Source organism: Cottoperca gobio, chromosome 4, assembly GCF_900634415.1.
Source record: "Cottoperca gobio chromosome 4, fCotGob3.1, whole genome shotgun sequence".
Classification (NCBI taxonomy): Eukaryota; Metazoa; Chordata; class Actinopteri; order Perciformes; family Bovichtidae; genus Cottoperca; species Cottoperca gobio.
The window spans coordinates 4200618-4216560 of record NC_041358.1 but is presented as its reverse complement, the minus strand read 5'-3'; the positions used below and the strand labels follow the sequence as shown (position 1 = coordinate 4216560).

The window sequence follows — 15943 nt, the reverse complement described above, 5'->3', positions numbered from 1 at the left end:
GTTTTACCATAATTCCTCCACAATAACAGGACAAAGATATTCAAAAACAAAAGTTATCAAACCTTCTAGTGTTTTTTCCTCCACTTTCACGAAATTGGTTAACTGCTAAGAAAGTGCTTTTAGTACATAAAAGGTTACACCCCTTCTCAGCAGTCAGAGAAAACACAAGACAGCTGCTTCCTTATTTGGCAAACACTCTTGGACACAGTATAAACTGAAGGCTGGCACCTTCCTTTCCGGAACCCTTGTGGCACTTGAAAGGGCTGAGGGGAGACCTTGAGGACGGGCCTGGTTAGGAAGCAGAGTGAGAATCTGTCCATCTTCATGAAACACTACTAACGATGGGAAGGAGTGGAAATCTACAGCTCTTTGCTTGAAGTAAACATCATGGCACTCTGAGCTTTTGCCAAACCACAGCCTCCTAATGACACAAGCCAAACGCTTGCAGGCTGAGCAACCACTCTGCTCTCCACAGCAACGGACAACATTGAGAGAGAACTTATCACCGGCAGTAGTGGAGCCATTATTTCTTTCCAGACTTGAGTGTTGTTTTATATCCATGTGGTAAAAGATGCTCATTAAAAACAAGATGTCCTGTCTGAGAGCTGATGCATTGTGAAGTTGGACGTGCTGTCTGTTCACTGTACGGACCGGCCAGAGGAGAATGAAGAATTGAAAGTCCAGGGCTCAAACATGTGTGAAGATCAATCACAGCCTCCCCTGAGAATCCTGCAGTGCTTCCTCACTTCACTCCTTCTTCACATTACTTGAAAAATGTGAAAGTGAAATGCTTACCTCGGCTTTTTTTCCACCTGACATTTGGTAAACCTATGTATGCCCTTCAGGCAGATTTTGGGTTTGATTTAATTTTAGCCGTATCATATTAGTGAAAACTATGGAAGTAACACCATTTGGCAAAATTATTGGTATTCAGGGATACGATATTGTCAGGGACAATCTGTCAATCTGTCTGAAAACAAATTCACACTCCAACTTGCATATTTTCCTGTCAATTTCAGTCAAATCAAATCAATTGACTAATTGATTAATCAACAAAGTGTTTCACCTCTAATAAAAAGATTGTGAGGAGTCTTAAATAAAGAAAGTGTCTGTTTATATATTAAACATATACTATACTACTAAAGATACTGCAGGAAATGATTTTAATATTTTATAATTCAGCCAAAAATACTCAAATACATATTTTCGAGCACTTTCTTTTAGATATCTGGGGTCCAATAGTTCTCAAGGCTGTAAGCAGCCACAGCTCAGAAGTACCACACGTAGCCCGTTGAGGGAAGGAAATTATTTTCCCAGAGTAGTGCATGTAAACCTCTAGCCATGGTTCAAACACAAAAGCTAAGTAAAGTTATGGGAGCTGAAGGGGAATGGGGAGGTGTGCCTTGGGGCCCTAGAGCTATGTTGGGAATTTTGGGAATCTAGTACCTTCTCCGACTTTGATGTAGATGTCTTGAGTGATCCTGAGCTCAGAGAAAGAGGTGACTGCCCTGTACTTCTTCTGTGCCCAGTTGAGGAGATGCTCATTGCCATGGGGAAGTGTCTCCTTCTGGATCTGGCAGGAAAGGGAGAAGTTTCCAAGCTGAAAGTGGACCTCTGAGCCCTCAGATACCTTGAAGAGGGGAAAACACAAGAGTGTTAGAGGACAAAGCCAGAAAATGCCGAAAAACAGGAGATAAAAATGTTTTCTATTTAGCTTTGGTGATGTCCAGCATCTATTTCAGTTGAGGTATTAACTAAAGTAAAACATTATTTGATCAAATATTCTGTATTTCATTTTACAGTGTAACATTCCAAGATTTCAGCTAACTCCCTGTTGAGAAGGATATGCACATAAAAGTCAACTGAAGAAGAAGAACCTGCAGGCAGACTGAAAAAAGAGCTCAGCCTTTCCCAAATTAAACCTGCTCTCTAAACATTGGTGAAACCCATCCTTCACACTCCATCGCAACCGTTATTTCAAAGCTTCTACAAATATGCTCTGCGTATTTTAACACATGTTCCTTCACACAATAAGCCGTCTAGTTTCCCCATGTTTATATGGTGTACTATGTTGTAGTGCGTCATCACAAATGTGTAGATCTGCTTAAACATGAGGACACAAATACTTGACAGCACACACACTCATAACAGGTAACACACTTATATATATATATATATATATATATATATATATATATATATATATATATATATATATATATATATATATATATATATATATATATATATATATATATATATATATATATATATATATATATATATAAAAAATAAAATTTCAAGACATTCAGGCAATAACTTTTTGCATGTCGTAAAAGTGATAAAAGCGATGGTTGCTTTGCTGAATCCATCCAGCTGTAAAATGTAAATAGTCACAAAAACAAAATTAGGGAAAAGTCTTAAAAATATGGAAGGCACAGAAAGGCTGATTTGCGTTTGACAGGAAAACTGGCCTCGCCGTATTTAGCACTTAATGGAGCTCAGCCCGTATGCTTCATTTCAGAGAGATAAACATTCACATGTGCTGAAAAACCTACCGAACAACCAAAATGAGTCCAAGCAAACGGTCTAGACAGCCTTTCTCATTTTATTTCCATGCTTGTTTTTCTTTCTCCTAGGTATCCTATCTGTATGCATGAGTTAGGACAGTGCTGGCAGGCTCAATTAAAACATTAAATCCATTTGAATCCGACAGGAGTAAGACCACTTCCCTCTGATGATGTTATGAAGTTCATCCTAAATTGCAATGATGCTTTAATGATAATAGAATAGTATTCCTTTGGGGCGTTTAGTGTTTTCAGACATAACTGTTCAAATCCTCTCATGCACAACATCTGTCTGACCTCTGGACGCTCCTCTTGATGTTCCTGGCATTGTCACCAGAGGCAGTAAATACTGCGGGCAGAGGAGACAGGCACTGTCGAAGAATTCAGGTTGTTTTTATTTTTAGTGTGTTTACTACGGCGAGAAGAAACAATAAGAAAAGATGGCGAGGAGGTGGTACCCTGAGCCAGTAAGGAGGAGCTGGGGTTTCTTCCCTAACCTTGCCAAGCTCAGCAGAGTTTATCAGTGTAATTGCAGGAATACGACCGTAATTAGTCGCAAAGAATTAGAGGGGAAAGCCTGAAAGCCAAATTAGCTCCAGGCCTTCCACAGCACTGAAAACCTCAGGAATTTGAAACAGGGAAGTGAGGGACCCACTCTGGGCTTTAACAAACTCTCTCTCTTCCCCCCACCCCCCACTCTCTCCTATTTCTCTCTCTGTCTCCCCTGTTGCATGCTCAGTTGACAGACCAAAAACACTTAGGGCTCTATTTTCCTGCAGGGGCAAAGCAAGCACGAGGGCAAACACAGTTTTTATGCAATTTACTTGGGTTCAACTATTTTTTTTGCATGGTGGCCTGTTTGGTAGTTTCCCAGGTTTGTATGAGAGGCTGTGTTATGCTGATTAGGTGGCGTGGAGGAATGTTGGTTCTCATTTTAATGCTCAATTTAACACTAAACTCTGTTTGCGTTAAAAGCTGCTCAGACAACCTATTATCGCAGACACGGGCCGATTTTGGTGGCAAGAGGCACACACACACCCACCCACACACACACACACACACACACCCACACGCACACACACACTCGTGTGAATGCAGAGGCAGAAAGATCATTGTCTCTCCATGGCAGCAGAGACTCACACCTCTCCAAAACCTTGCTTACTTTACACACAGCTGGCACAGCAGGGTTATCTATATTAGTCGTTTAAATATCAGGACTAGGCACCGGGATTTAAAGTTAACCGACCCTGTGCGTTTCTCTAAAGACCAACTAGAAAATCTCCAAACCCTATTTTGTATATGTTTGTTTTAAGATATGAAGACTGTTTGATTTGTTTCCCTGTTGGATAAATAAGGACTGGTCTTTTGCAAATAGACATAGAAATAGTTTATGTTCATTGGAATTTAAATTATTTATTACAAATTGAGGGGATGTGAATTTGTATTTTGGAACTTCAGGTGTTTGAAAGAGGTGAACTTTTTTTCTCTTTTCTCAGGGCCCCTTTCCCCCTCTCTTCACCTGCTGCTGCTTTACAAGAGATGGCAGGAGCTTGTGATCATTACTGAAACTTGCCGTGACTCCACCTGTTTATTCGATATTCCTCCTGCTAATAATATATTTAGCCTCTCTTCCACGTTGCGCCCAGCATCTGGTTGCACCTGGTATGCGCCGATGCCTGTGATCATCAAAATTACCACGATTTGCTGGTCATTTGTGTTTGTGCCTGGAGCTTTTGCTTGCGATAATGTACTCATAATGCATGAGCATGTGTACCAATGTCTCTCAATTCTGGAGTGGAATAGAGTTTCTTCGAGCTGCAAGCGGCAGCCCACTGCCAACTAAAGCATAACCTCACTATATGAAAATAGAGCTCATCTCTTATTAAGCAATGTATTGCCATCGCTGCCAAAAAGTGTCTTTTAGGTACATTTTGTTAGCTGTGGAGTCCTTGTAATGTGCTAAATACATGACAACTGCATCTAACCTTGAGCTAAGAGGCATTCCTCAGACTTGGCAGTTGAGTGCAAACCAAGAATGTAGAGGAAAAGTCAGTTACATACCATGGGGACTAAGACGCATGCTTTCATGTTCGTAATGGTTGAAACTCATGTACTCATGTTTGTAATGGTATTTGCAGGCAGGCATGTTACTTCAACAACTGAAATGATAAATGTTGTCTTCACTAGCGTAGTATTACATCTGTTTAAATAACTATTGTGAGATAACACTTCTCTTCATTATCAATAGGGATAGAAGCACATCTGCCAGTACCCTACATAGCCCACAACATTTAACAGTACCCTTTCTACCTATAAGCATCAACATATTATGACCATATGTGCAGTAAAAATGAAAAGGCATGCCAAATGTTTGAGATCAATTACCACAGAGCTGTAATCCTCCACTGAGCAACACCCAGAGCCTGGGAAATTGCAAAAGGCTGTTTAGAAATGAAGAGGTGTTGCAAACAGAGGAGGGGGATGGAAAGTGCAGGAAAGGGTTGATAGATAAATGAGCAAACAATGCCTCTCTGGTGATATTAAGGTGATAAACGCTTTTTGATCTCATCTCACTTGATGAGATATGGGAGATAATCACGCTGTTCACTGCAAATTTGCTTGTTCCTGTTAACTGGCAGGCTCTTTTGTGGCGAAAACAATACCATACGCGCCATTTGGGAGCGTTCCTCTGCCATCCCTGTCTCCTAAGAAAAAAACAATAGTGGCCAACCATGGAGCTTGTGTGTGAGAGCAAAAGAGCTCATGCTACGAGCCTTATGAAAGCAACACTGGAGTGACGAGGCAAAGCTTGGCACACAAACAATAGGCAACACAAGTCAACAGCAAAACTTTAAAGTGTTGTTCCATCCAGAGTCACAAAACATTTGATCCAGATCAAGCCTTTCAAGAAGAGACACAACACAGCCCTCCTACCTCGTCAAAAAGAAATATATACACACTACACAAAAAGTCAACACAGCTCACTCTGCACATGTGTCTCACTTACAATCCTAGTGTCCCTTGGTAAAATAACATTTGGCATGATTTCAATGTTCATATTTCATGCCATTTTAGACCCGTGATGATCCCTCCCTGCTGCTGATTGACAAGGAGTACTGCGGAGAACATGTTTTACAACCAAAGTCTAGATTCTGGCATTTAAAAGGCTGCAGGGTCCAGCGGCCAACAGTAACAGTGTGCTCAGCATCTGTGAAGCTTTTCCAGGCAGCCCATCTGTGTCCACGGAGCCCAGAGCACTGGAACCAGGAAACAAAGACTGGCAGGCCAGAATCAGAGTCCAATTAGTCCCAGGAAAGTCTTTCCAATGGACAGGCAGAGTGAGGGAGGTCTGGAAGTGGGTTTCTGTTCTGAAGTGTTAAGCTCAAAACCAGTTCCTCTGGACTCTGTTACTGTAGGATCTGACCACAGCAGCGTCTCCACCTGAGAAAGTGTAGGAACTGGCAAGGCCACTTATACACCCAGATCTTTGTGGTCATGGTACATATGTACTTTTGTGGCCTGATACAAGTTCTTAATTTAATTGAATGTTCGCTAAACCCCTCCCCAAAATGATTGTCAAATCATAGTTTAGCAACTGTAACTAGGTGCGACAAGCCAGCCAAGCTTTGGATTTCACCATACGTTGGAGCCGTGCACATGGGGCTGTAGTAAGAGAATCAGCATTTTAGGAGTTTGGGGTTGGGGGGTGGTGTCCCTGTTTAGCTTAAAACAAAAAGATAAAAACACAAATAAAAATATAAGGAATGGATAAAACAGTGCGTTTACTTGCCCTAAAGTGTTTGTGGGGTTAGTTTAATGACATAAAAAAAACCAATCATGTCTATAACATCCACTGTTAAGAGGGAAGCTGATTTTGGATGCTATCAAAGTTTAGGCTAATGTTACCAGCTCCGTCCTGCTTCTTATTGGATTTGGGTTAATTTACACTCCAGCAACCTAAAATAATGTTCTCCTATATGTCATCCTAAAAGCTTCTCTTGTAAAAAAGAAACAACATACAGTTTAAAAATATCAGCACATATATAAGCTAAGCAGCCAAACAGGGTAGTGTTACCCTTTTCCCTATTATACTGGGACTATCTAGCTCTACACTGCAATACAAAAACGAGGTTTCTTTTTTTACGTGTCTTCTACATTGATCATCGACTGGTAAGGATACTGATTTTTTGCTGGGACATGGAGTTAAGCCGCAGTCTTTTAGCACATAATACTATACGTAGCCATGAAGTACATATAGTATTTAAGACCCCCTTCACATGGTTCTTATTTTAAAACAAGACAGCTGGAAACACCAAAAGGTCACCCAGAGATGGTGTTTGTTCAACAGACTCATGGAGCTAATGCTAGCTTAAGTAGCTAGCTACAGATAATTAATCGAGGAACCATTGTTTCAAAAGCTACTATGAAATTGTGGTAAATATGTCTATTGTGATTGTAAACTGCATATGTGCTGTGCATAACGGGAGGTGGGCTTAAGCCTTGTTTATCCAATCACAGACGCCGTGCGAGCTACGAGCATGCACAAAGAAATGTATGCTCAACGCGTTGTTCGTTTTAGTATTCAAACAAATATATATATTTGTGTACAAACAAAATATTCTGTGTAGGAGCAGATAGTGTTACCGAAAGAACACTACATGCAACTTCTCAACATCGAGGAGAAATTATAAATAACTGTAAACTCGTATAACATTTTCTTGGACTTACTTAATCGCCTTTATACAATCAATGTAAAGAAAGGAGTCAAATATTTGGAACAATAAATGTATAACACAGATTGAAAGGTTGAATATCATGTAAACAATTTGATTCGGCTGGTAAAATATGTATTAAAATATTAAAATAAAGATTTCTAAGATCTCCTGTTTTTAAAGCAGTTAAAAACTAATAGTCTTTCTAAAATCCCGAGACATATTACGGTACTCATAAAAATATAGAATTATTTCACATCTTAATTGAAGTTATTTGCTTTGTTTAGTGTTTGTGGCAGTCATGTCTGAAAAGCCCCAAGTGTGCAGCGGGTGCACGGCCAAGTACCCCAACAATTTGCGCGGCTTTTACGCTTTACGCAAAATACTACTTGCATTCAATTGCAATTTATAATTGATGAAAGGAGTGAATCTTAACATTGTTATTACGGCAGGATGTTGTCCGTCTCAGTTATACGAGTTGTGTGGCATGTTAAGGAGGTGTTACTGTGGAGAGAACCTGAGAACCTGGGACTCCTCTGGCTTACGGCCATATGCAGTCAGGCTGGTGGATAAGATACCGACAGCTTGCACTGCCACATGGCTCGGTGCTGTCACTCAAACACAAAACCCTTAACACCTAATTCAGAGGGGGGCCCCTGTAGTCAGTCAAAGCCATTAGCTCAGCTTTGTCTGACTGCAGGGGCCCCCTCCTTTAGTGTTAAGATTCCCTTTATTTCTCCTCACCCCACTTGAAAATCATCATGTGTCAGACAAGTATCATACTGTGGGGGCAACAGAGAAAGCTAATACCTCGGTTTTGTCTCAGAAAATATATTTTTGCTCCAGTCAGATAAATAGCTGAGAATGTGTCGCTCCTGTAAATGATTATGAAAATACACATTCCTCTAATACAAGATGCACCTTATCATCTAAAAGTATATTCTGAGCAATGTCTTTATCATTAGAGATTAAGAAGAAGTGAAAACTCCTTGCTCTGCAAAATGACTGCTGTCCAACATCATTAAACACACAGCAACAGCTCTGCCTGGACTGTAGGCCTTAATGAAGGTTGTCAGCTGTTTTCTGTCTGCCACCACTGACAAGGGGAGACAATTACTGTGATGCTGACCTGCTGGTCTCCACAGAAACATCCATCTCACTGGCCCCACATTATCACAGGTTAAGGAAAACAAGCAGGCCAGATGCACATCCATCTGCATGAAATGCAACAGTTTCCTTCGCTAAGAGAGCATTTATTTCCATTACTACAGGAAAGAAACATACACTCAGGCCTCATGTCTTCATGTCGTGTATCTCTCGGAAAGCTATGATTCTACTCATGCACAAGAAAACTATAAATAAGGGACAGATTTTCTAAATTTCTCTAAAAAAAAAGATCTTGTTTGGATGCGAGATGAATGACTGTTAGAACCCTATTCTTTAAATATGTAACAATTGTTAGTGCACAGTAATCCCTCTCGATGCAGAGGTTCACTTACATAGCTGCTGGAAGTCACATGTCAGAGAAGCTTTAAAAAAGTTCCATATGGTCTAGAAGACGCATATTAATACTGGCTGCTCTAAACGTCAAAGGCTCTTTATATAATATACGTGTGTGTGTGTATAGAAGAGCCTGTGCATAATGCAAGGATTTTGCAATCCATAAATGTTTTGCTCCGTGTCACATCAACCTTCCCGGCAGGACATTAGTCATGCGAGCGGTAAGCAAGAACACACTAGAGCACATATGGAAATCATTTGTGTACATGATACTGCATTCTTGGGGAATGCTGTGGTGTTAACATACAATTGAAAATGATTACTTCTGGGAAGCCAAAAATACAAAAAAGCCTTCAGAGTATATAAAGGCAAAGAAAATACTTTTCCTCGCAATATAGTTTAGTTAAGCCAAAGCTGAAGCTTCTGGCTCTCATTTTGCTGTGATTTTCTCATGTGATACACAGGCTTTGAACATGGGCACTGAAGCAGTCCAGTTTTACATTTTCTATTAGGTTTTCCAGCGAGGCCCCCTGGTACCTTTACTAAAAAAAGGCTGGCTCTCCAGGGGACCTAGCTCCAACTACACTGAGGTTGCCTCTTTTCTTTTATCTGGGTGGAGTGAATAAAGAATACTGTGGTTGCTCTTGACAGTAGCTTGGGTATTGGCAGATTTGTACAGGATGTCCCGTGTCGGGCTCGTGACGATTCTCTCTGACCAATCAGTGGTCGGCATTGTTTAACTCTTGTTTAACTCTTAGTATCGGCTCAGCTCGCTTGGAACCTTGATCGCTGTGGTACCAGAAAAGTACCAGGTACCATCTACATCTGCATTCTTTTGCTAATGAAAAAATAAAATAAAAAAATGAGTTGAGTTGAGTAGAGCCGTGTCGTACCATGCAGTGGAAATGTGCCAAGTCTCCCTTTAAGTCTGTAATGTCGACTTCTTTTTTGACTGAGTGTCTTGCTGATGTTGCACATCTGGATCCACCTTATTATTAACAAACAAATTAGCAATGTAATTCAGGATTTCAGCAAATTTCACAGGTTGAGCGATCTGCTCCTTACTCAGCAGAGCGTTAGTGGTTTAGTGTTTGCTACCACACATTCCCCGTTGTTAGGGTTTTCGTGGTATAGGGATACGCCCTGTCTGATTTGGACAGCTGCCAAGCTATCAACAGGATTGTTAACAGGAGGGAGGGAGGGAGGGAGGGAGGTGGGATACGGCCCTGTGGTTATAGTGTGAAAAAGCTGACAAAGCACATCACGTCATTTTAGATAAATACATTTTACACCACGATGTGAGGAAGTGATACAGGTTTGACATATAATAATATATAATAATAGTTTAAAGAAACTCTCACAATTACATACTAAATAATTTGATAAAAATCAAAGAATATTCATATTAAATCAAACTTGTACTAATCTAACATTAGTGCCACAATTTATCCTACAACCATAAAAAAGAAAATGCTAAGAATTCATCTGCACACGTCTGAGAAGAGTGCACAGCTGTAGCTAAATAAGTATGCGCTGATGAAACATTAATTTCAGATTAATGCCTCGCCCCAATCACTATGCATGCATACAGCGTTATCATGGAAAACCCCTTGTGTAGTGTGGAAAGGCCTCCTTCTACAAATTTACATCACTTTAAATATTGTCCTCGGAGAAGAAAGCTACTGAAATGGGAGTACGGTTTAGCCTGTGAGGAAATGAACACACCATTTTTAGGAAGTAGGATTTAAAAGCTTTTAGTGATGCTGGACTCACATGAAAGGTACGTTTAATGCCCAGGGCCAGATTCTCTGTCTTGATCTTCCAGATCAGCGGTTGGGGGGAGTTGAGCACTAAGACCAGTGGCTTCTGGTGGCGCAGCAAAGACTGGATCGGCTTCAGATGCAGCTCAACCTAGACAGGCACAATAAAGGGATTGAAGTCACATAAAGGACACACTAGTAAACAAGTATCATATACTGTGGAAGAGATAAGTGCATAAACAGAGAAAATTCCCAGAACATTATATGATCCCATTTCACACAGCTACGCTATGAAAATGTCAAAACTTTGATTTTCTCGTGTTCACTGAAATGTAACTACATACATACATACATATCCATACAGTTACTATCCTGCTGTAATCGCAGTGCTATAATGTTGTAGATTGTTCCTTTTTATCTGGCTTTGTAGTTGTTTATGCACTCACTTTGCTGATAAACTCACAAAGACGACATGCTGCGTTCTCCCTAAAAGGCACTTGCTTAGCTCTGATATGCAACCTCAGCGGGATCTGAACTTTCACACAGTGGAGTCTTTGTTAACTGAGGGAAAAAAATAGTAAGTGGCGGGTCTCTGTTACCATCTCTACAGCATGCAACTATGCCTTTGGTTCTCAGACTGCCATTCAAATAGATTTTCACAGTCTGGTAGTGAGATTGGGAAAACAAACTTGATGTTTTGGGACCTAAACTGTTGTTTTTTTCTTGTTTCCAGTGTTGGACTGTTCCATGTGGACCAACATCTAGTCAGGTGGTTTATGGCCTGTTCATGCACTGAACTCAAACTCATCTCAGGCAAGGATCTGGCTTTCTACCGTCCTCTTTAAAGATAAACTTTAAATAGTATTACTTAATTGGTAACATTGCCATTACGCCAGAGTAGTTAAACATTCCCAATTGTTCTCTCTAGCTTTGATGAGAAGTGATACTCTAGAGAGGGTTATAGTGATTTGTCTGACACTCTTCTTCAAACTTCCTCCCCTCTTTATTCCCAGACTAATCATATTAACCCCATCCTGCATGTCAGCAGTAAAAGTCTGTAAATCACTAATTCAACCCATGTTATATGATGAACGACCCCAACAGGAACTTAATCAGTCACAGCTCGCAAAAATATTGGCCCTTCAATTTTCTTAATAAATACAGCCTTTGGGCTCCCATTGAAGCTAATAATGGAACAAAGGATCTGTAGTTAAGATGATGGTGATTGTAAATACATTTTGACAGTTTACTATTAGGAGTATTTGAACAATGAAAAACTGCATGAACTGTGAGAACATTCATGCCGATAATTTGTTTGGATGTGGTCGTGCAGTCATATATTATCAAGATCTACATCGTTAATGGAAACCACTAACATTTGTTCTGCTACAATGCATTCTGCAATACTCGTACACTCTTTATTTCAGTCACTACAAAACAACAATTAATAACCAACAAACAATACTGAACTCTTTTAGACTCTTTTGTACGAAGGTAAAGCATTTAAATAATAATAATGTGTTATGGGTTCCGAAACAGAAATTTGAATCGGTGTCATTTTTAAATAGGCTCCATCACAAATGAATAACAATATCCTAACAAGCGGTGACAGGTGAAATAATTGTTTGGTTGATTTTTCTGGCTACTGTTCATTCCTGAAGTTGACCAATGAAGTTCCTGACTTCTGCCGTTGGTACAGCATTATGACCTGGTGACTTTTTTATACTGTTGTCTTGTCATATTAATGTTCTTTGCATGCCTGCCTGTACTATTTACACCAAATATAGTGGAGGAAACTCTGTATCATTATGATGTCAATAGTAATTTTACTGTTCAAAAAATCCAACAGATTGGTGATTCTTTCCCGAGATAAACAATCCAGGTGATCAGCAAGCTGGCTCTTAAAGTCGTTGAATGTGAAGTGATTTCCTCACGAGCCAGCTCATTCGTGTAAATGACTGACAGCTGGTAGATAGAGAACAGTTTTCTGAGTCTTCCAGTTAAACTTAAGTACATCATATCATTTTCTTTAAAGTTTCTAACCTTAAAATCTAATGCTTTCAGGATTAGGTGCTGTCTGTGCAGCTACAGTGCAGAGCTGTAAATAGTGTCCTACGGGGTCATCAGATATACTTTTTCTTTTAGGAAGATAAATTTGTGATTATGCTTTAAAACAAACCTAATCTTTAATCTACCCATCTTGTTGTCATAGTAGGGTTACCAAACAACATGCAGAAACCCCTGAGTCTCTGTCTGGGCCAAGAAATAGTTAGAGTATGTAATTACCCGAAAAACCACAAATAGTCTAGAGATATGATGAGATATAACATTTTAGTTAGTGCTTAAGAGATGGTAGAGGATTTTGTGAACTTTGGACAGAGCCAGGTTAGCAGTCTTGCTAAGCTAAGACAATTGGTTGCTGGCTCCAGCTCTAGAATATATCTAGCTCTCGGAAAGAAAGCAAATAAGCGTACTTTCCTAAACAAAACAAAAAAAATCCAAATCTACAATTTCAGGATAACTGAGCAAACTCCATCTGCTGATGAAGAGCATGTGATATGATCGAAAGGTCCAGAAGAGCTACTAAATCAACTGTCATGTGAGATCGTTTTGTCAACTGCTGTCTCAACGGCCAAGAATGAACTGTGAACTGTAACAAGCCCACAGTATCTTGTTCAGTGTTATGCAGACCATTAATACCGGCCCGCAGATTTTAATCACCATTCAAATTTCCATATTGGTCAGAAAAATTGCAATTATCTTGTCGGTAGGCAAAGCATTGCTCTGTATCTCTCTCACACATGTGCACACTGCTTCTCCAAGCCAACTGCCTGCTAGACTCCTGTCTCCCTTAAAAAAAGATATATTCTATCCAGTAAATTGTGATTTTTATCTTCTGGCAGATGCTCTGCGTTCAAAGACTTGTCACTGTGATGCTGCATGAAGCCATTTAACAAGAGACACCGACAGCAAAGACAGAGTGAACATGAAGCATCAAAGCCTAATTATCAGTCCTTCACAGATGTAAACCCTGGAGGAGAGCAACACAAGTGACTGTTTAGTGATGTGGTCCATGAAAGTGCTGCACAAGTCATTAAAAAGTCCCTTCGAGAGAAGAAAATGGAACAAATTACTGAACAGTTATCCATGAGGCAAACTGGATAGTGATCCAAACAAACAGATCAGAGACTCACTGCTCTCTATATTTTTTTTTTTTTTGCATATTTGCTTCCCCCTTAGTCAAGTCCAGCCTCTGGAAAAAGTGTGTGCATCGATCCTCTGAGAATAACAACAACCTAGATGTAATCATACCTGGCTTGGCTTTGAGAGATGGAAGAGAGAGGCAGAAGAACAATGAGAGTGAGGGAGAGAGTTATAAAAGAAGAGGAATTTTAAACCCAGACAGAAACATTTCCAGAAGACATGAGTCACCTGAAAACACAGGCATAAACAGAGCTCCGAGGAGAGAAGTGCCAAGAGGTGAAAAAGAGAAAACTGTGGTAATTATCTGCTGTTATTTAAGGTTTAGCAAGTAAACCGTGATAAGCTAGATCTGACCAGAGCTGGGTTGCACAATGTAAGCGATGATCAGGACTCAACAGCAGCTGGTGTGTATCTCTACCCACGGAGTTGTGGTCATGTTTGGTAAGACTGGTGCGCATAGCAACAGAGACTGTCACACAGCCAGGGTGTGGAGAGAAGATGTGCAGGAACACCAGGCATCAGAGTGCTTCTAATGGTGTTCGCGAGGATCAGGTGGCGCTGAGTTGTCCCTCTTGCAGCTACCTTCATGGGACCCTGCGGTGAGGGTCTGTCGGGAACAAGAGGCCACGCCTGATTGATTATCAGGAGGCTGGCACAGGGATTTGGGGGTCCAGTGTCCATTACAGTTATGGGGGGCATTTGCCAGCAGCCACGGATGGAGGTTTGTCTAGACCTATCATGTTACTGAAATCATACTCCACACAAGGGACGACAGCTGTAGTAGGATATGCAAAGCCCGTCACAGAGCATACCATTAGTGGTGGTAGCGTGTGTAAACAATGGAAATGTTAAAAAAGAAACAATACAACTTCAACCTTTATGCTCTAAATCAGCTTCAACAACAAACGCAGCGCCAAGTGGAACGCAAACCCAAATGATGAATCAAACATATTGTACTTAACAAAGCCACATGGTAAGATTTAGAACGTTCTGATGCTTGTGACACCGTAATTGTAATGTTTGATTTGTTTGTCCTGTCTTGAGCATGTGGTTGCAATTTCATGACCTTTCATGCCAACTAAATCACACTAAGTTTCAAGTGTGCTTCATAAACACTGCATTGTAATGAGATACTTTCATAGACAAATACTGCGGCCGACAGTGTAACCAGCAGACACCCTGCAGTGAGAGCTCAGTATCAGTGCGGCTCAGTGTGCTTGCAGTTTCCTTTATTGACAGAGCTGATGATCCCTGTTGATTTAGAGAAAACCCCAAACATCCTTTAATTAGCCAAAAGTAGGACTAATCTAGGAACACACTCTCCCTCCCAGGAAGAAATAATCAAAGAAAGCACAATGTACTCCATGACATGAAACAATGTCTCAATAACAAAGACTGGCTTACATATTTTAAATAGTATAAAGTATGGGGTAAAAAAAATATATATATATATTATAACAAAACAAAAAACACTTAACTGGATAGATACATTTCTGCATGCTAAACTGGAACATTGCGAAACTTGAAAACAAAGAGGGTTGGCTAAGAGCTCAGCCTGGGACCAATCATACGGTGTTATCTGATGCGTGTGTATGTGCGTGCATATGTCTTGTCTGTCTAGATCTTGGTTCTTTCTGGATCACTGAGGGTGTACTGAGGGAAGGGGGAGCCGGACCACAACCTGTTGACCGCTCTTATCAGTGCCACACACATATTTGAGCGCGATATCGATGCTACCTGGAGCCTTTTCCCCTGAACTGCGATGGTAATCAGTCAGTACTCAACTCAACGCCAAACTGCAAGAAAAAAACAGCGTCAAAGTGAGACGGGACCTCTGGATAGCAATCTGTGAGTGATATGGCAGAATGGCAGGACATGCTGAAGATAACACGGCCTCAAGGCGGGGGCGAGTTCAGGAGGACAGACCAAGATAACACTCGGATTAGATTAAAGTCAGACGGAAAATCAATTTTTGCAAAACAAAAAAAGTTGTATGTGTTTGTTTGCGGTGCCAGTGCCCCCTACAATAGCGTTCTTCAGGGTATGAATTTTTGGTTCCATCTGATAATGTTTTTAGCACTTGCTAAGTCCCATTTGCGATTTGAGCGTTTCCTACATTACTCTGTGACTCTGGATGTTCAAACTAACAATAAGGATTACCAGGAGAAAAAATTATCCTGGTGAGCAAAACCTGTGTGAC

The 15943-nt window shown here is 40.5% G+C and overlaps 1 protein-coding gene across 1 annotated transcript in view; it reads right to left on the bottom strand.

Annotated features, from left to right (window-relative positions):
* The window catches only part of tgfbr3 (transforming growth factor, beta receptor III), a 67214-nt gene that overhangs the window by 21042 nt on the left and 30229 nt on the right, over positions 1-15943 (bottom strand). Inside the window, exons 4-5 of the mRNA XM_029429559.1 lie at positions 10553-10690; positions 1447-1630 (exon numbers count right to left, since the gene is read on the bottom strand). Of these exons, the coding sequence (XP_029285419.1) occupies positions 1447-1630; positions 10553-10690 (322 nt within the window). The remainder of the gene's footprint in view (positions 1-1446; positions 1631-10552; positions 10691-15943) is intronic.